Genomic DNA, 22260 nt, shown 5'->3' with positions numbered 1-22260 from the left:
CCTTTGGCCTACACCCCCACCATAGCTCTCCTTGTGCTCTGAACCACGGGCATAAAAGGTGGTGCAGGCACACACCTCTCCAGTTCCTTCTTACCCCCTCAGGATATGAGTTGAAATCGTTGATGTCATCAGCTCCCTTTTTACTGCATCATTGCGGTAAGGTATTATATAGAGGTAGTTTTAGTAGTCTTTGTAGTATACTCTACAAAGTATAGTTAGTTTTCCCCCCCATTTCTTCCCACCCAGGGACAGTGTCACCCTGAGTAGTCTTGGATTATGCCCTGTGTCCCAGGGTTAAAAAATTATTTCTTTCCATTGCTCCTTTCCGGTGAGCAACAAACATCAATACTGCCTCTGCTGCCTGGGTGAGTCTCATAGTATCTTTTCCCCCCAGAACTCATGATGGTTGGGAACTAACACTCAGAAAATATCTCCTGGGGAAGACTTTGAAGCTCCAATGAGATCTGGTCTGGGGGACCTTCCGCTCCCTCCTGGCCAGCCCCGCCCCATAGATCAGTCTCACCGAGCGGAGGCTAAGACTCTTAAGCCTAAAAAAAGGCTTCACATGAGAGCAAATGGCACTCTCATAGACACAAGGGCAAGTCATCTTCATCTAAGACTGCTCCAAATAGAGAGGATCACTCCCGGACCCCATCAAAGTTGGCACACATGGGCAGTAGGTGCTTAGGCCTAAATAAATCTAGACAGGAGAGGGAGGCACGCAAGGGTACAGATCCAATGATTCCGATGGTGCAGGCTTGGGATAAACAGCTCCTGGTACTCCCATCCGCTTTTAGAGCCAATGTGTGCCAGTAGTGACACAGCCCTGGAGGGAGCCAACCACCATAGTAACCAAGGAAGCTCTGGTTCTGATGGGTCCGCCAATGGACTCTCCTACATCTCCCTGGGGGACATTTTGCTCTTCCCTATGCACATTCACCTCCCTTATTGGGACTGTCTATTCTGGGATTTAGATACACCAGAGGAAGATGCTATCCTGGCAAGGCAGAGTCATTCTTTTACCCCACCTGCCAGCCTTGGGGCACAACTATTGGTACCAGAGATAAGGGATTCAGCTTTCTCAACAGATGAATCTGAGGCCCCACAGGAGCTGCTGAGACATTGGATGGAGGTGGCACTAGACAGGAGACCCAGAAGATTAGGGGTTCCAGTCTCTAATCAGATATGATTGGCCAAGAGACAGGTGGTCCTCCTCAGCCAGTTGGCAATATTGGGGACTGTGGGAACCCTACCCTAGACACCCAGGATTGGTACAGGAGACCTATTTGCCATCCTGTGGATACCCACAACCATTCCCACTGAAATATTCAGAAGGCGAAGGTGAGCTATTCTGGGAGTGATCTTCAGGGGACAAGGCGATTATTCCATCTTCTCCGTCTCTGTCAGATGACTTTAAAAATATCAAGAGCTCATGCACAGAGTGATTCAACTTGAGAAAGATCAGGAACCTCAGCACAATTTAGTAGACATTCTGCAGCTTTCTGGTCCCAGTCTCCCAATCAAGTGGCCCTCTCCATCAATGAGGCTATCATGGATCTGGTAAGGACAGTTTGGCATACTCCGGCTTCTTGTGCTCCCACCATAAGAGGCCCAAGATGCACTACTTTTTCACATTTGGCACGGGGCGGGGGGGGAGAGGGAATAAGTTTTTGTTCTCTCAACTACTGCCTAACTCTTTAGTGGTGCGGGTGGCTACAGCATGGTCCAAGCAGCAACCAAAGACTACTCCCTCTGATAAAGACACAAGCAACTTGACCTTCTGGGGAGAAAGGTTTTCTCTTCCACCTCCCTCCAGTTCAGGATCTCACATTATTCAGATCCTCTTGGCCAAATATTATTTTACTAATTCTAACAAGATTTTTCAATTTAAGGACAAGCTCCCAGAGGAGGATAGGACCCGCTTCAAGGCCTTAGTGGATGAGAGCAGATTAGTGGTCAAAACTTCCCTCCAAGCTGTGGTGGATGTGGCGGATAGTGCCTCTAGGAGGATGGCTACAGTCACTGCTACGAGGAGACACTCGGGGTTGGAATCCTTCGATTTTCCTAGAGAGGTGCAGAGTACCATCCAAGATCTGCCTTTCGATATTATCAACCTATTCCATGAGTCTCTTCACACCCTTAAAAACTTGAGGACAACACTTTGCTCGCTGGGCATTTGTACCCCTGCCCCTATGAGAAAACACTATAGACGGATATAAGGAAGACCGCCTCCTCAGCTGTTTTACCACCAACGTCCTCAGAAGCCATCAGGCAAGGGACAGTGGGTTCTTCTTCTTAGCATATGTGCAATGTGCCTCAGGTGGCATGTCACCAGGATTCATCACCGAATTTAGTACACGGTTGGATCATTAGCTTCCCAAGCCTGGGCTGATCCATGCCCCCAACATGGGGTTTATGGATCTAGGAATCCAGCCTCTGCAGCGTTCCCCACCACATTGTACTCTAACCCCCAAGCAAAGAGTTTCTTTTGATGGGAGTGTCGAGACCCGTGTCCCTTTACTGATGCCACTTTATTCCTCTCCTCTGATATTTGGAGGCTGCCTTACCCAATTTGCCAAAAACTGGAAAGCTCTAACTACAGACAAATGGGTATTAGAGCTTATTCATGACAGCTCTCTGATAGTTTCTGGTACCTCCTATCCACAAACCCCCTTCCAGGTTCCTTTTCAGGGACCACTCTCATGAGGAGATTCTACGACAAGAGGTGAACTCTCTTCTCCTCGGGGAAGCCATAGAAAGAGTTCCACCTCTACATCAAGGGAAGGGATTCTATTCCCCTTACTTCTTGATCCCCCAAAAGAATGGGGGATGGAGGCCAATTCTCGATCTGAGACAGCTGAACAGGTTTATTCAAAAACTACAATTCCATATGATATCCTTGGGTTCAATAGTTCTCTCATTAGAGGAGGGCACATGGTTTGTGGCTATCAACGTGAAAGATGTATATTTTCACATACACATCCACTCAGCCCACAGGAGGTTCCTCTTTGATCAGGAGCATTACCAATCCAGAGCTCTTTCCCTTGGTCTAGCTACAGTACCCAGGGTCTCTATGAAGGTTTTTTCAGTAGTGGCAGCATGGGTGAGAAGAGAATGATTTACAGTCTTTCCTCACAGTGACTCCTGAGGCAACAATTTTTACCAATGTCTCCCTCTTGGGTTGGGGCACTCACTTGGGTGACTGGACCCCATGGGAGTCCAGAATGGATATCTATTTGCTAGAACTCACAGCGAGCTATCAAGCCTGTGATGCCTTCCTACCACCCATCTGATCCAGATATGTCCAAATAATATTGGACAATAAACCACAATATTCAATATAAACAAACAGGAGGGAGCAAGATCTCTCCGTTTATGCATATAGGCAGTCACCTTCTGGAATTGGTGCATCAGCCATTATGTAACTCTATCAGCATTATATTTACCAGGAGTGCTAAACTCCCTAGTGCAGTGGTTTTCAAACCGTGGGTCGTGGAATGTAAGGCACTGGGTCACAGTGGCTCTGGTCAGTACCGCTAACCAGGCAATTAAAAGTCCCATTAGTGGTGCTGCCTGGCTAAGGCAGGCTAGTCTCTACCTGTTCTGACACCACGCTGTGCCCCTGAAGCGGCCAGCAGCAGGTCCGGCTCCTAAGTGGGGGGGCCACCAGACTCCACGCGCTGCCCCTCCCAGAGCACCGGCTCTGCACTCCTACTAGCCGGGAGCTGGGGGGGGCGCGGCGGTGCCTGCAGGTGCGGAGCTGCTTGCGCACCTCCACCTAGGAGCTGGGGCATAGCACGGTCCACAGTACCAGGACAGGCAGGAAGCCTGCCTTAGCACCCCCACTGCGCCGCTGACCGAGGTAAGCCCATGCCTCAACCCTGCTCCCCAATCCCCTGCCCCAGCCCAGAGCCTGCACCCCCAGCCCTAGTTACTTACCTATAACTAGGAGTTCTTTGAGATGTGTGGTCCCTATGTGTATTTCACTAGCCTCTCTCCATCCCCTCTGCTGCAGATTATTTGAACTGTAGTAAGAATGGGAAATTGGAGAGGTATGGACCCACACCACCTTTTGTGGCCTCCGTTCAGAGCGTGAGGAGAGCTACAGCGCACATGCGGGCCAATGGACTCTTCTTACAAAATATTCTGGACCCAAGCACATAGTGTGCATATGTATCCCAAATGAGAAATGCAGATAGGGACCACACATCTCAAAGAACCTCCAGTTGCAGGTAAGTAACCTCTATTACAACACTCCTGCTAATACATCCCAGAATGATGCTCACTTTTTTTTTTTCCCAACAGTATAACATTGTTGACTCATATCTAGTAATGTAGCATTGCTGATAATATTCTTAAATAATGTTTCATAATGACAATGAAACAGTTGAACATAGGAGATATTTCTAAGGTTTACTGAACACTAGATCTATAGCAATTACAGCAAATGGTGGATGGCTCCACCCTTATTACTTTCCCGTCATCACAGTAACAATACCAGTTTCACTTGAGGATCAAGGCCACGTGCAGATAATGATTTGTGATTCCCAGGTCTGTAAAGCATCAAGATACACCAAAAACATTTTTTAAAACCATTTGCGTTTTGGCACAGTCTGCTCCACTCTCCTTATGTGGAATGAGTATTTTATTTTCCTTGGGCACATTTTTGTGCTCAAAAGCTACAAAGATTTCTATTGAAGAATTGCTTTCATAGTCTTAAAGGATTATGATCAAATCAACTAGAAATCCAGTCAAGTTGCCAGAGGTCTGAATGGTAATGTTAGTTTTTCTTTGATTAAAAAGGGTGATGAAATCTTGAAGAGCTTTAGTTTGGTCTGACATCAGATTCAATGTAGGAGTTACAAATGATTTGGAAATAGAGATAGGCAGCCTTTGCACAAAGAGGTTACATTTATCTTCAAGTTTCCCATTCATGCACAATTGGATATGACTCATGTAAGATATGGGTAACACACACTTGGTTAAGTACCCTAAACAGTGCAGTGTGTATTTATGGTCTGTGTTATTTTTTCTCAGCAATCTCTGCTTCCTTCCAGTACATCTACTGTGTTCATAGGCTGCTTGTTTTGTTTTGGGTGTCCTAGCATCAGCGTAAAATGGACTAGAGTTACAATCTCTGAAGAGACTCAGTTTTGGTATTTCAGGAATCAGGAGCCTAGTCCACCTCACGCTGGGTATGTCTACACTACGGGATTACTCCGAATTTACAGAATTCGATTTTTGGCAACCGATTGTATAAAGTCTAGTGCATGCGGCCACACTAAGCACATTAATTTGACGGTGTGCGTCCATGTACCGAGGCTAGCGTCGACTTCCGGAGTGTTGCACTGTGGGTAGCTATCCCATAGCTATCACATAGTTCCCGCAGTCTTCCCCGCCCATTGGAATTCTGGGTTGAGATCCCAATGCCTGATGGGGCAAAAAACATTGTCGCTGGTGGTTCTAGGTACAGCCTCACCCCTCCCTCCGTGAAAGCAACGGCAGACAACCGTTTCACACCTTTTTTCCTGGGTGAACTGTGCCGATGCCATACCACGGCAAGCATGGAGCCCGCTCAGCTCAAGACAGCAGTCATGAACATTGTAAACACCTCGCACATTATCGTGCAGTTTATGCTGAACCAGAACCTGAAAAACCAGGCGAGGAGGAGGCTGCGACTGCAGCGCAGCGACGAGAGTGATGAGGACATGGACATGGACACAGAATTCTCTCAAACCGTGGGCCCCGGCGCTTTGGAGATCATGCTGTTAATGGGGCAGGTTATAACCGTGGAACGCCAATTCTGGGCCCGGGACACAAGCACAGACTGGTGGGACTGCATAGTGTTGCAGGTGTGGGACAATTCCCAGTGACTGCGAAACTTTTGCATGTGTAAGGGCACTTTCATGGAACTTTGTGACTTGCTTTCCCCTGCCCTGATGTGCCAGAATACCAAGATGAGAGCAGCCCTCACAGTTGAGAAGCGAGTGGCGATAGCCCTGTGGAAGCCTGCAACGCCAGAAAGCTACCGGTCAGTCGGGAATCAATTTGGAGTGGGCAAATCTACTGTTGGGGCTGCTGTGATGCAAGTAGCCAAAGCAATCACTGAGCTGCTGCTACCAAAGGTAGTGACTCTGGGAAATGTGCAGGTCATAGTGGATGGCTTTGCTGCAATGGGATTCTCTAACTGTGGTGGGGCGATAGATGGAACCCATATTCCTATCTTGGCACAGAGCACCAGGGCAGCCAGTACATAAACCACAAGGGGTACTTTTCAATGGTGCTGCAAGCACTGGTGGATCACAAGGGACCTTTCACCAACATCAATGTGGGATGGCCGGGAAGGGTTCATGATGCTCGCGTCTTCAGGAACACTAATCTGTTTAAACGGCTGCAGCAAGGGATTTACTTCCCAGACCAGAAAATAACCATTGGGGATGTTGAAATGCCTATAGTTATCCTTGGGGACCCAGCCTACCCCTTAATGCCATGGCTCATGAAGCCATACACAGGCAGCCTGGACAGTAGTCAGGAGCTGTTCAACTACAGGCTGAGCAAGTGCAGAATGGTGGTAGAATGTGTATTGGGACGTTTAAAGGGTCGCTGGCGCACTTTACTGACTCGCTCAGACCTCAGCCAAGCCAATATTCCCATTGTTATTGCTGCTTGCTGTGTGCTCCACAATCTCTGTGAGAGTAAGGGGGAGACCTTTATGGCGGGGTGGGAGGCTGAGGCAAATCGCCTGGCCACTGATCACGCGCAGCCAGACACCAGGGTGATTAGAAGAGCACACCAGGAAGCGCTGCGCATCAGAGAAGCTTTGAAAACCAGTTTCATGACTGGCCAGGCTACGGTGTGAAATTTCTGTTTGTTTCTCCTTGATGAAAACCCGCCCCCTTGATTGACTCATTCTCTGTAAGCAACCCACCCTCCCCCTTCGATCACAGCTTGCTTTCAAAGGAAATAAAGTCACTATCATTTAAAAATCATGTATTCTTTATTAATTGATTATAAAAAGAGGGAGAGAACTGACAAGGTAGCCTGGGTGGGGTTTGGGAGGAGGATAGGAGGGAAGGAAAAGGCCACTTCAAAAGTTCAAAATAATGACAGCCTTTTGCTTGGGCTGTCCACTGGGGTGGAGTGGGAGGGTGCACGGAGCCTCCCCCTCACCCCCCGCGTTCTTACATGTCTTGGTGAAGAGGCTATGGAACATGGTGAGGCTGAAGGGCGGCTATACAGGGGCTGCAGCGGCACTCTGTGATCCTGCTGCCATTCCTGAAGCTCCACCAGACGCCAGAGCATGTCCGTTTGCTCACGCAGCAGCCCCAGTGTTGCATCCCGCCACGTCTCATCTCGAGCGTCCCTCCTCTCCTCATGTTCGTCCCTCATGGCCTCACGTTCACTGGCAGTTTTCCTGTACTGGGATACCGTGCCCTTCCACTCATTCAGATGAGCTCATTCATCGCGGGTCGATTGCATGATTTCCGAGAACATTTCGTCTCACATGCGTTTTTTTCGCCGCCTTATCTGAGATGGCCTTCGGGACGGAGGAGGGAGGCTTGAAAAATTTGCAGCTGCAGGAGGGAGGGAAAAAAGGGAGAGAAGTATTTAAAAAGATACATTTTACAGAACAATCCCCCCCCCCACACACACACACTTGGCTAACGGCAGGGAAGGATTTCTTTTCAGCCACAGGCAAACAGACCAGTAGGAACGGCCACCTCTGTCCCCTTAATTAAATTCCAGTATTTCAACCAGGTTACCATGAACGATATCACTCTCCTGAGGATAACACAGCAAGATAAAGAATGGATGTTGCTTGAATGCCACCAAACACCAGGACCATACGCTGCCAGGCTTTGTCATGCAATGATACCAGATTACTTGCTACTAGCATGGCGTGGTCAAGTGTCCTACCATGGAGGATGGAATAAGGCTGCACTGCTCAGAAACCTTCTGCAAAGGCTTTTGGAGTACCTCCAGGAGAGGATTTCTGCTCCATCCCCAGACACATTAACAGACTTTTCCAGTAGCTGTACTGGCCGCGAATGCATCCCAAGTCCGCAGGGCAAATTAATCATTAAAAAACGCTTGCTTTTAAACCATGTTTTATATTTACGAAGGTACAGTCACCAGAGGTCCCTTCCATGGCTTCATGGTCTGAGATACCGCCTTGGGAGGGTTGGGAGGGTACTTCAGTGAGGCTGAGAAAAAGATCCTGGCTGTTGGGGAGAACGGAGTGCTGTGTGATCTCCGCAAGCTCGTCCTCCTCCTCCTCATCTTCCCCGTCCGCAGAATCCTCAGGCATGGCTGAGATTACCCCCTCCTCGGAATCCACGGTTAGAGGTGGGGTAGTGGTGGCGGCCCCCCCTAGACTTGCATGCAGCTCAGCGTAGAAGCGGCATGTCTGCGGCTCTGACGCAGACCTTCCGTTCGCTTCTTTGGTTTTCTGGTAGGCTTGTCTGAGCTCCTTAACTTTCACGCGGCACTGATATGAGTCCCTATTGTGGCCTCTCTCCCTCATGCCCTTGGAGATTTTTTCAAATGTTTTCGCATTTCGTCTTTTGGAACGTAGTTCTGCTAGCACGGAATCCTCTCCCCATGTAGCGATCGGATCCAGTACCTCCCGTACGGTCCATGCTGGTGCTCTTTTTCGATTCTTGGACTGCATGGTTACCTGTGCTGATGAACTCTGCGTGGTCACCTGTGTTCTCCACGCTGGACAAACAGGAAATGAAATTCAAAAGTTTGCGGGGCTTTTCCTGTCTACCTGGCCAGTGCATCCGAGTTCAGATTGCTGTCCAGAGCGGTCACAATGGTGCACTGTGGGATAGCTCCCGGAGGTCAATACAGTCGAATTGCGGCCACACTAACCCTAATTCGAAATGGCAATGTCGATTTCGGCGCTACTCCCCTTGTCGGGGAGGAGTACAGAAATCGATTTTAAGAGCCCTTTATGTCGAAGTAAATGGCTTCGTTGTGTGGATGGGTTCAGGGTTAATTCAATTTAACGCTGCTAAATTCGACCTAAACTCGTAGTGTAGACCAGGCCATAGCATAGGAGCAACATTTAGATTACTGTGGTGATGGATGTGGCATGAAAACCTAGTTAGAAAGAATGTTAGAGGGGCAGGAGCAGTGAAGACAGTAAGAGGGGTGAGAAGCAGTACAAGGAAAGGGTGTTGTAAGTATATAGGGAGGGAAAGATGCACGCAGGCTGGGTGGGGGGAAGGCAAGATAATTGTAAAGGATGACAGAAAAGGGAAATAAAATGAGGGCGGGAAGAAGAGCTAGCACAGATGAACAAAATATCACAATAAGAATCAAAGAGCTATAAACAGAACATGTACAGTAGTATGATATTTCATGAGAAAACAAACAAAATTTAGGGTCGATAAAAAAAAATGGGAATTCTTTTCCATGACAAATTTGGAATGAAATTAAAAGTTTTAATTTTGTTCCACATTTTCCCTAAAATGTTTAGATTCAAAACAATTGAAACAAAAAATGTTCCTGTCAAATCAAAGGTAGGATGTTGCATTTAGTTACCTAGGCCTTTTTAAGAAAACAGTTCTTGTGACCAAAACTATTAATGCGTAAAGGTCCACATTAGGCTCTGAAATTCACATCTTACTGGTGTGAGGGGTGACGGGAAAGGAAGTGAGTTTCCATCTTTGCTCTGATAGATGTTTTGATTGGAGACAATTTCTGCAAGGCTATGCAGTGAACATTGATTAATACTGATACACGATGAACATGCTCAGAAGTGATTTTTTTTCAATTTATAATTTCATTTAGCACTTTTTTTTTCAAGCCTAGCAAAGTACAGACTCTCTATTAAGAACTACACTTATGCAACAGTTCACCTTTTAAACTTTGGCCATTTTTGGTTTAACCCTCTTCAAACAAGTGTGATTTGTATATAGTCTCTATTTTGTCTTTCCTGTGTGTTTGCCTGTCTGTGTGTGTGTGTGTGTGTGTGTGTATGTGTGTGTATAAATGACTGAAAGGAATTAGTTTAAGCAAATTAAATAAATATATATATTTAGCAAAAACCATATATGAGTCCAAAAGTTGAATATTTTGGAAACTTAGCATGTATAAACACTGAGTTATAATGGAAACTGAAGCTACCTTAACTCTAGTGATAGCTACTGTTGTTAGTTGTAAATACCAGGCTATCATAACATATTTCCCAATTGCATCAATATGAGAAAAATAGCACATGCGAGGATTGTCTTGTTTTGTCATGTGATTGTTATATAACTATTCTGATTGCTTTAAAAATCAGAAGGGATTGCAGGGGGAAGGAGAAGCAAAGATTAATAGGTAAGGTGTAAAATAGAATATTCTTTACTAAATTACATCTCTACATTCCATAAACATCTCAAAGTATATATAAAAGCAATTTAAAGTTACCTATTTTTGTTTGTTTTAAAGAAGGGTTTGCTTTTTTGTTTGTTTTTAAAAAAAAGAACAAATCAAGGAGAGAAAATAAAACATTCAGACAAGTTTAAGGTAATGTGAAGGCTTCGACATTTTTCATGCATATAGCCTGAGGCTTCCTGTAGTTGCTCAGTTTCACCTTTCACCTGAATCTGAAAATATTTCTGGCTTAATCTGTGAAAATTCCCTAGTGAATGGTTTGCTTTAATTGACTACAGTTGGTGCTTGTATTTTAATTGAAGAGCAGTAATATTTTGAAATGATTGTTTTAACTGATAGTGGGGGGGGGGGGGTAAGTGGGGTAGATGCTATAGTATTTGTTGTTCTGGCACAAAGTAAAAAAACAAACAAACTGAAAGACCATATTATAATTTGAGTCTCTCTATCATTGTAATTTTTCTGTCTATAACAAAACTTGTTTAGAAGTGTACAGGAAAGTTAAACTTGTAAGTGTGACCAGATGTTCCAGATTGCCTGAAACTATTTCAGAATTGTTTCACTGTCCTAGATGATTGTCAGCTGGATGCCCTAAAGGGTTACTTGTCAAGAATGACAGGCCCAAAACCGAACCCACCTTGAGAGATTTTTTTTTTCTTCTAATTGTCCTTCCTGGTTCCAGAAAATATCACAGTTGCAACACTGACTTCAACCAGTTTCCAGTTTTTCTTCTGGAGACCCAACAGCAGACCTACAGTACGGGGTTTCTTCGGAATCGCAAAATGCTCAAAGCTCAATATTATTGCATATTTCAATGCCCTGTTGGCCCCCACCGAAGGAGTGAACAGGTGGTGCAAAGTAATCGCGTGTTGTGATATTCATACAGTGATTTGCTATCCAATGAATACAACTGTTCGTTTAATTTTGGTCTTCTGACCTAAAAAGGAGTTGTCCTCAGTTTTGAAGGTTAATATGGGGAATAGTACCTTCTCCATTTTCCCTGATTTCTCTTAGTTTAAGCTTCAAAAGGGTCCCTGGAATTTGCATTAATTTTTAAGGAATTTTACTGCAGGAAAGTTCATATTATTCTTGTAGTAATCTTAGCAGATTGTTGCTCAGAAAATATCTGATTGATTTACATTTAGAAAAGATTAGAGAATTGAATGAGTAGGCCCAAGAAGAAACCTCTGAAAAACACCAGAAGATAAGAATATCTGTTTCCTAAGCAGGTCCTTTGTATTTAGCACTTATTCCTACAAATACTTGTTCCATTTACATTAAAATAAACCTCTACCCCGAATTAACGCTGTCCTCGGGAGCCAAAAAATCTTACCGCATTATATGTGAAACCGCGTTATATCGAACTTGCTTTGATCCTCCTGAGTGCACAGCCCTGCCCCCCCCAGAGCACTGCTTTACCGCGTTATATCCGAATTCGTGTTATATCGGGGTAGAGGTGTAAAAGTGGAAATTATTTTTTTATTCTCTCTGGCAATTTTGGTACTGTCTTTAGTGTCACATTCTGAATGTGTCCAGTTGGCAAAGATAGCAGTGACCAAAGAAAATATGAAATAAATTACTTTCCACCTTGTCAATTTTTGGATAAGCAATGGGAGTTTGCCATTGATTTAAATGGAGCCAGGAATTTTTGACTTAGTTTTTACATCAGAATGAGTAGATGACATCACATGGCTTTAAAGCATGACAACTGACTACATATAAAAGGCCCCATACAAAATAATAGCCTAGGATCCCTAGAACAATCGGGGTGGGACATGCTGTCTCCAGCCAAGCCATAATAGCTTTTTTTTTTTTCCCTGGAACTTCTTCAGTGTATGTTGTCAGTGATCAATGAAAGTAAAAAGTAAAAGAGGACACAGTAGCAGTATCTTGTTCAGTACAAACTATCCCTAGGTTGTCAACTGATTGAACTAATTATTGTCACCAAGGTTGCAGCTGAATCCAGTGAGACTGAAGAGAAGCATCAGGGAAATAATGGGGAAAAGACTGCTTTAATTTGTGCTTTTTTGTATTTTATCTTATATTTTTCCTAAACTTTCAAAATGAAAATGCTGAGCTATTTTTGTAGGAAGTCTCTGTTTTCCCAATACCTGTATCCTGTCAATTTGGTCTTTTTTGTTGGTTGTTTATTTCAGAGTTGTTAATTTCATTGACATCTGTGATTAATCAGGATTTAAAGATGCTGACATCTGAAGTTGATCCTTGTCCATCTCAGCTTAATTAACTAAGATCAGTTTACAATTTTATTTTTTTTATTTATTGATTTTGCTCTTCATCTTCTACCCAATGGTCAAAAATGCACAACCATTACACACAATATTTATTTTCTATTTTAAAAGAAAGGGGTGGGAAAAAAGGAAGCAAGAAAAATTAACAATAGAACTTTCCAGTTATTTGGAAAACATGGTACATTCATAGATACAAAATTACAGTAAATTGGGATATGTCCTTCAGATAAAGTTTCCTCTTTTGTGATATACTGCATCATGCTTTTATGTTTTGTGTACCATGCTATACCACACAGTAAAATACATGGTACTCTATCTACCACCATGGTTGATTAATAGAGGATATTAATTTGAAGGAGCACAACTGGATTGCATTGAATGGTCTTTATGTATTCCCTTCATTTAGCCTGCTAACTGTTAACTTATGATGATCTGATCCCTGGTCTTCTGATGCAAATTGGAATTATTAAATATTGTCGCTTCAAAATTGTGTCTAAAGAGGATTAAATGTAAATCCCTGGCTAAATAATCAATGCAGGAGATTCCATAAGAGGAAGAGATGTAGAAAGCATAATAAGCATCCCAAAATTCTACCTACACTACTTGATTATTTGCTTGTATTTTAGAATATTAATATATACAAAACTGAACAGACAAAATATTTAAAGTAAGATTGCTACTGTGTATGTATACCAAGGAATGTTAGTTTTATTTGTAAAATAAAGTAAATGGTTTAAAATGTGAAAATGATTAGTAATGGAAAGCTAGATAAATATTCAAATACAGTAGTAGTTCATGCTTTTTTAAACAAATGTAAATTAGTAAAATATCATTATCATACAAGGTTCCAAAAGCGACCTTAACTTTGCCCCATATAACCACTTGCTGTCCATCTAACAAGGTTTTGTTTAGTGCAGCTGCATCTGTAGAAAAGTTTGAAATTGTTCATTACACATACAATTGTAATACCTGCTTACAGACATTTTGCTTTCTTTCTCACCTCTGTGGTAAATAAATAATATAGTAGCCTAGGTCTGAATTCCGAAGCCTATTTGTGTAGAGTGGATTGGCTAAAGATGGACAAAAGGTCTGTTGGAAGATGTTCTGCTTAACTTTCATTTATTTTTCTCACTATCTTCTTAGTTAAGTAAACCTGGTTTTACTAACGATATTTGTTTAACTGGCTGTTACATCGGGATGAATATGTGAATCTCTGAAGGGTGACTAGACCTGGATGCACTTAAAGGCCATCTCCTGGGAGTGCTTCAAGCATCTGGCTGTGTCACTTAGGAGATGGAGGAAATAGAAAGACCTTAGCGGGAGGAGAGCAGATGGTGGGCCCCTAAGTTAGAGGTTAAAGATCATGAGTTCACATGAATTTTCAGCATGTGATTTGGTGGTAGTAGGGTAGTATTTGTTTTTGGCATGACTGTAATTTGTTTAACATTAAGAAATGTCCAGGTTTTGTTTGAAGATCAGCGTAAATGGGAACATAATGTCAATTATGCATAGTTTGGTGGGAGGCTTCTTATAATTTTAATATAATTTAATTTCCTATTTGGCACTTGTTTTAACTTTTTCTATAAAATAATAATAATACAAGAAAGATACGAAAAAATTATATCTTCCCAGTAAAATACTTTATGGCTGAATCAATGTAATACTTGCACTGTTACCTGAATATGGTAATACATTGTAAATAATCACCCAGTGTTAACTGATTCATATACAAATGGATTTTGTTGGTCTGGATCTTTTGTAAAACATCCTGAAGGAAAAATAAGAGTGGTGAAAACTTCTGTTAGCATAAATTTTTCCACTGTTACAGTGTCAGGAGCACACACTAATTTGCAGCTGCACTTAGATACACAGCACACTTTTTTTTAAATATAGCTGTTTTTTCCTAATGTCTTATTTTTGGAACCTACCTTCATTCTTGGGTGTAGAGTCTAGTATGCTAACCAGTTATTAAAAAAACAAATTAAGTAACCAATACAAATAGGGTAGCTATACATAGATAGCTATGATCTAGCACAGAGGTTTTCAAACTTTTTTTTTTGCGGACCACTTGAAAATTGCTGAGGGTCTCGCCGGACCACTTAATGATCTTTCCAAATGTTGTTTGTACCATTAGCTAACTATTGTAAAGCACTTTGGATAAAAGCACTATATTAAAAAAAATCTTAATAATAATTCGCTTTTTTGTTCTACAAATAAAAGCACACAACTCATATTTTAATAACAGTAGTCTTACCTTTCTAATGTGATGGATGTGCCCTCTCTCCTCTGCCGCGGCAGCCACCGAGCTGGGCTGGGAAGGAGTGGGGGGGGTCTCTCCCTCTCTCCCCCACCGCAGCCGCCCCTGAACTGGGGCTGAGAAGGAGGGCCGTCTCTCCCCGGCAACTGCAGCCCTGGAGCTGGAGAAAGTCACCTCTTTCTCTGGCCGCTGCAGCACTGCATGTCCCAAATTCCCCCCCACCCTCTCTTCTCACCCAACTGCCCCCTCCCACCTACCCCCTATTCCCCACAAGGCCACAACTTCACCTTACATGTGCGTCTTCTCCAAGGTCCAGGCACCTAATTAGTGGAGCCACGCCTGCGCGGCTCCACTAATTAGGTGGGTGGCCCTTCATTCTTTTGTGTGCAGCCGCCCAGGCGCGCACCTTAGAGGGAACTATCTGCAGACAACCTGAATGGAGCTCAGTTTGGACCACAGTTTAAGAACCTCTGATGTAGCAGTATCAGGCTCCCTTAGAACTAGTAAAATCAAAATGCAAAGGGGGAGGAATCATACCATGACATGTGCCCTAGGGGGATTTGAGAAAGAACCCTGAAGAGGTAACCTTTCCACAACAGTGCTTTTCTTTAGCCAACTGGCTCTAGGGAAAATTGAGTACACATACCCTGTGACTCCTCAGCTGAAACTGTGATGCCATGGGATTGAAGAAAATAAGCCACTTGAAGAGATCACAAATTGGGGAAAATTAGCCATTTGATAAATAGGACACATGGGATAGGGGCAGACCTAAAAATTGCAAAGTCATTGGACATATTTCTTTACAGGAACAACTCTTCTACTTGTAAAATGCTATAGGTTATTTACATTAAATCACATTTGAAGTAAAACTTCTGGTTATAACATAAGAAGCAGTTTAAATATCTGTTTTCTCACATTAGTGGTGGCTCTGACTTCACATACATTTTCAGAAACAAAAGTTAATTTCTATTTATAATTGCATTTCATTGAGATAACAGAATATGACATTTTTCAGAGGAAAGGGTGCTACTTTTTTTTGTTAGTGTAGGCATTTAAAGGGACACAGCTAGGTTTTTACATTAATGCTTCATTGATTTTAAAGAAGGAAGTTTACACTTCTGTTCATGCTTTTATTTCTGTCTAGAAATGTAACGAGAAAGGTGAATTCATTTGCATAGTAAAGACTATCTTCAAAAACAATGAAGCTAGAAACTTCAATTATTAACTGACTGGCTGGATTCTGGAGAACACAGAAAAAATCTGTGGAGAGGCACATCTACAGATTAATTGAGTTTCCAGATGGATGGATTAGTTGATTGACTGTTTGCTAATATATCCACTTTTCTAACAGTAAGAGGAGTTCCGGTTCCTGAAAATTGCTGGGCATATGGCTACTTGGGAGGGGGTTGGGGAGGATGTATTGCAGGCAGGACCATTGTTTTTATAGACAGCCAAAAAATGTCTCAGATGGCTGTAAATGGCATGTTGTAACAAGATGCTATAAACAAAATGTCAGATTTCTTAATATTGCATCATAAATTGTTGTGAGTGTTTGTATGATGGGGGAATAATAAACAAACAAATATTGTCTACCTGATTGAGTATGCAGCTAGCATAGAGAAATAGATTCCATTGTTCCTCTACAATCAAACTTGAGTTGTCATGCCCTCAGCCCCGTAATTATCCATTATCTAAAATGTCAGCCAAGGTGAGAATGATGCCAAAAGTGTCATGGTTTTTTTCTTTCTTTTTTGTAATTTTAAGACACAGTGACTGAAAGATTAGTTTAGTATATTGGTATTTGCAAAATGAAGCTAGAAAAATACAAGGGCTGTGTGTATGTCTTTCCAACACTATGAAGACCCATTTCTAGCCTAGGTAGGTCACAAGATATTGGAACTTAAATGGGTCTCTGGCCTATGTGTGTACCAACATTGGCCTCAGGTAAGTATACATTTGGAGAAGGTATTCCACGTTTTTTGGAGAAGTGAAGGAAATTTACTGCTGGCAAGTTTATTTTAACAAAAAAAAAGTCTGTTTTAAAACTGCTTGGGGCCTGGTTATTCCTGGTGAAGAAGAATTAGTAGACAAAGTATAGATGAGGTGGTCAGTTTTAGAATAAGTGCAACTTATCACATGAATATCACCACCCAGCAACTCACTCTTTTACAATTTTTCATTAGTTTTCCTATGATTAACTTTTCCATTTTCTCTGCCTGTCATCCCTTCCATTCTCATACTCTGTCCCTCAGTTTATCTTTTACTCCCTCCCTCTGCATCTCAGCATCTCTCTGTGTCTGTCACTCACCTCAGGTTAGGGAATAGAAATGGGATTGTTAGAGACACAAGGTGGGTGAAGTATTATCTTTTACTGGATTATATTCTGTTGGTGAGATAGACAAGCTTTCAAGTTTCCAGAGAGCTCTTTTTCAGGTCTGGGAAGTGTACTCAGAGTGTCATAGCCAAATTCAAGGCAGAACGGATTGTTTAACAAAAGTAGTTAACACATTTTTCAAGGGACCATTCAACGTGAAAGGGCCTGTGAACATCCCTCCAGTCATAGGGAGGAAAGAAAGGTGGGTGGGAAGGCATTTTGGGGGATTGGAATGGGATTGTCAGTTTAATATAAATTTGGGATTCTCTCCATTCCCCTCTGTGTCACATCCCTTTTCTTTTTTCTCTCTCTTTCCATCTTTCCCAGGTATTTGCTTTTAGGTTTCCCAGTCTCCCCACTTACCTCTTCAATTCACTTTTCCTCCACCCCTTGTAAAGAGCTGCAGTGAAGAAAATTCCATGGGAAGCAAAAGAAACATAATACGACATGGGAGGGCCAGAGGGGGAGAGAGAAGTGACCAGAAAGGGGAAGGTTTCTGGCTGAACAGTTGAATACACAGCACTTTTTTCTACCCATGGAAGCTTCCAAGATATTGGACCTTAAAATATCTTGTTATGCATCGTATATTAGGCATTTTCACCTAATGTTTTAATATAATTTTCCTTATCCTGAGCATGTGGTGTAGTATTAAATAATTTGCCGTTATGGGTGAAGATTAATTTAAAATTGTACCAATACTTTTGTTTTAAACTAAAACATTCATTTCCCCCTCTGTGAAATATTTGACAAATACAGACTATGACTATATGATATGACTTTATTGGCACGCTTTTGAGATTATCTGTTTAACACACTCATGGCTTTGCCAGTCATGACTAATGCAGCCATCCCAAACACATGCCAATAAAAGCTTTATACCAAACAATCATGTATACTGTTTATACTATGTATTATACAGAATATTTTTTTACACATTTGGGAAGGGTTCCCAAACAACCCGAAACCACCTTGCCTTCACCCATCAACCAATAACCTCTCTGCATTCCTGGAGTTCAGTACATTCGCTCATCAGGAGGTTTGACATATGAAAGGAGTCTCTACCCAAGACAGGAGAATCCGAACCATGGCGTCCCTGGCTTGTGAAAGAAAGCCATGAGCAAGTGGTGCCACTCCTGTCCAGTGTTGTGAACACCTCATTCAGAGAAGGAATCACCCCTTTCTCCTTCAGCACACAATAATCTGACCAACACAGAAAAAACCCACCCTGTATACAACAACCAACTGCTGTCCAGAGTCGAACTTTCTGTCCCTGGCCAAGCTCAGAGAATCTACTCAAAGGACAACATCAAGCTCATCTAATTGGAGCTAATATAGTAGGCCCACCTAAATCTGGACAAAGATTGTCAGTGCAGGAGATGGAACTTTCACAGTGGGCCAGCTCAATAATTCTCACTTAGGGAGAGGATGGGAAAACAAACACATGACAGATGTTAGTCACAGTGCTTAATTAAACTACTAGAAAGTACTCAGATCCTGTGTTGATAAGAACCTTAATAGAGTAGTGTACTTTGTGTAATTGGAAATATTTTTTCATATCCCTTCACCTTGCTTACCACATGCTTAATTGTACAGAATTTGAAAGGCGACATAATCTAAAAATTATTGAAAATAGCAATTTTATATACAGAAAAGCTGTGATTGGCCTTGGATTGAATCTTATCCATCCTGGACTTCTAGGAGTTGTTTGTTTTCTGTGGGGAGGGGAGAATGGAGATGCAGATTTCTTCTAATGGGCTTATTTTATTTTCTTCTTTCTCTCTGTCTCTCTTTTTAAAAATAGTGACTATTTGAAGCTGCTAATAGTTTTGAAATGTAGAATAAATTCTGTTAGAGTTGGATTAGTGGGGAGAGGGCAAGTGAGGCTATCAGAAATGAATGATGCCCTATTCATTCTATTGATGTGCAGGTTATTATATGGACATCACTGCCACGTGTGTGTATAAACATTATACATGTATTGTTTAGCCATGTATTGTTTATATACATACATATAGTAAAAGCTTTTTTATCTGGCATGTTGGGAGAAATGGGGGGGGGGGGTGCCAGTAAGTGAAATATGTTGGTTAACTAAGAGGAAAGGAGTTTGGGTAAGGGGATGAGAACTGCAGCCAATGGGTGCTGTGGGAACAGTGCTCGGGGTAGGGGCAGCGCACAGAGCCACCTGCCACAGGTCTGCCTAGGAGTAGCCGGGACAGGTCGCTGCTTGCAGGGAGCCACCCGAGGTGAGCGCCCCTTGGATCCACCACCCCAAATCTTGTCCCGTGCCCCAACCCACTGCCCCGAGCCCCCTCCCGCACCCAAACTCCCTCCAAGAGCCCATGCCCCACACCCCGTCCTGCGCCCCTCGTCACCCCCCACTCCGAACCCCTTGTGGCCATTCCTTTGCCTAGGAGCAGCAGGGACATGTCGCCGCTTTCAAGGAACCACGCAGAGCCAGGTAGGAAGCCTGCTGGCCCTGTGCCAACCGGACTATAAACCAGACTTTCTATGAATATTAGACATGCCGGTTTATAGAGCTTTCCAGTTGGCACAGGGCCGGGTAACACAGATTTTACTGTATATACACTCACATACATACTATTAATGTTAATACCCCATAATATTGCTGAATGAGTTTTGCTGAATTGTCCAGATTTTGTGACAGTGAATACATGACTTATCAGAAAAGTGTGTATAGATAACTCATTTTTTCCTCCTCTGTTCATTAGTGCAGATAATAAACAATTCCCCCGTGTTTCATTTATTATTTTGGAGTACGTTTCTTAATACTCTGTGGGCCAAATTTTCTTCTGGAGTGAATGGGAAAAATCTCCATTGAAACTGAGGATATTGGAACCATTTATGCTAGAAAATTTGGCTCCATGTTTTTTTGAAAGTCTTTCTTGATAGAAGGTCCTAACTAAAGCACCAAGGTCCCGTGTGAAGTCTGTTGGTTAAGTGCATTTTTTGAATACATTCCCTTCAAAAGTTCATTTTATTAATCTAATTTTATTAAATCTGCTAGCTTTTCTCTGATCTGCGTTTAACCTTGGTGACTAACATCCTACAATTTGCTTGTATAGCTTCTTAGGATAATTTAGTAGGGACTATATGAATGCGTATCAAATTGCAGTATTGTAATCAAAAACTTAATTAGTCTCGGATTTAGCTATTTGAACAGGTAGGACTTTCCTCAATCAATTTTGTGCAGCAATTTAGAAAACGTAAATATTATTTTTATTACTTAATTTGAATCTATTAAGCACTGTAGCTTTGTTTTGCATCTTTGTTGGTTGGGAAGTCTTGGGCAAACCACATCATTCTGTCTTTATTAGTTGTTGAGTAAATCATGATAGGTCTATCAGTTAAAATGGAACTGTAGTTTAATATTGTCACAATAACACATTGTGTCATGTTACTTTTCCCTGAGTCTATAAAAGTGAAGAAACTAAAAAGTACTTGCCTTGTAATTCTTCTTTGAGGATATCAGACAACTACTCTGGCCTTTTGTTCATGCTTATCCCCACTACAGAGGATATGTTGGAGCTCTGCCACCCTGATTTTCCACTGAGGTGAGGTCCTTCAGGGATTTTACACCACCAGTATAAGTTAGAGCAGCCTTCCAGGCTTCTCTAATTCATGCTAATCAATTATGCAGAATGAGGGAACTGTATCCAGCTCATTGATGGCTGAAGTACCCCCCTCCCTTCTTACTCGTGTAGCTAAGACAAGGGGAATTGAATCTAGTAGCTTTGGAAAAAATCAGCATTTGATTCAAGAATAATTATCTGCTGTTATCTTGGTAAACACGCTTTGATTTTTCTGATGAGCAAAAATATTTCACACTTAGGGTTTGTCTACACTGCCATGTGAGGTGTGACTTCAGCATGTGTAGACAAACCATGGCTTGCTCAAATAACAATAGCAGTGAAGCCACGACAGCAAGGGCTAGCCGCAAAAGTAAGTACACAGGGTCCCTGGCAATCTTCCTCAGCCTGTGGGGCTGCCCATGCTGCTGTGGCTTTGCTGCTATTGTTATTCAAATTAGCTAGATCAAAGGTAGCTCAGGTATGTCTACATATGCTGTAATTACACCTCTGGTTGCAGTGGAGACAACCTTAATAAAAATTCCTTTCAAGAATGACTGAGGACAAATGAATCCTTATTATATTCAGTAAAACGACTTCATTATGATACAGCCTGAAGTACTGTAAATAGGACATGAATATTAAAATACATGTTAATTTGCCTTTCAGGAGTTGAAAAGCTGATCCGCCATCTACACCAACACAATGTACCTATAGCTATTGCCACTAGCTCAGCCGGAGTGACATTTCAGATGAAAACAAGCAAACACAAAGACTTCTTTAGTCTATTTCATCATATTGTGTTGGGAGATGACCCAGACGTGAAGAACAGCAAACCACAGCCTGATGCGTTTTTAGTTTGTGCAAAGAGATTTCATCCTCCTCCTCCTCCAGAAAAGGTAGGGATGGAATTAGCTGAAAAGTCAGCAATAAACAATTCAGAATACATTTTGATTTTTTAAAATTTGTTGTTTAATATGACAAGTTTTGAGATTGAGATTTAATAGCAAATTAAAAATACTCATGGGGGAATTCTGCACCGCTGCACAATACAGAAATTTGCAGAAATTAATGTGCACGCAGAATTTCCTTTCCCCCACAGAAATGGGCTGCAGTGCTGCTGGCTGCCAGTGGGGGCCGCTGGACCTGGCAGAGCCTAGCTCGCACATAGAAGACACTGCCAGGGAGGAGAGGGAGGGATCTAGAGGGTTCCCAGCAGCTGCAGTTCTCCACACACCCTGAGGGAACGAGAGAGCAGTGTGCAGGAAACTCCACACAAGCCTGGAACATAGCATCAGGCTGTTTCTCCCTCTGGATCCCTGGACTCTGAGGGATATGGGGGCGGGTGTCTGGGCTGGGGGAGACACAAGTGGGTGCTGGGGAGGGTGGTCTAGGGGGGCCCCATGGCTG

The 22260-nt window shown here is 42.6% G+C and overlaps 1 protein-coding gene across 1 annotated transcript in view; it reads left to right on the top strand.

Annotated features, from left to right (window-relative positions):
* LOC112103932 (pseudouridine-5'-phosphatase) overlaps positions 1 to 22260 on the top strand; it is a 146728-nt gene that overhangs the window by 56420 nt on the left and 68048 nt on the right. The window contains exon 3 of the mRNA XM_024195922.3: positions 21520 to 21749. Within this exon, the coding sequence (XP_024051690.1) occupies positions 21520 to 21749 (230 nt within the window). The remainder of the gene's footprint in view (positions 1 to 21519; positions 21750 to 22260) is intronic.

Source organism: Terrapene carolina, unplaced genomic scaffold (assembly GCF_002925995.2).
Source record: "Terrapene carolina triunguis isolate 2854851 unplaced genomic scaffold, T_m_triunguis-2.0 Scaffold23, whole genome shotgun sequence".
Classification (NCBI taxonomy): domain Eukaryota; kingdom Metazoa; phylum Chordata; order Testudines; family Emydidae; genus Terrapene; species Terrapene triunguis.
Note: the sequence above shows the minus strand (reverse complement) of the source record. Positions and strands in the feature narration are given on the sequence as shown.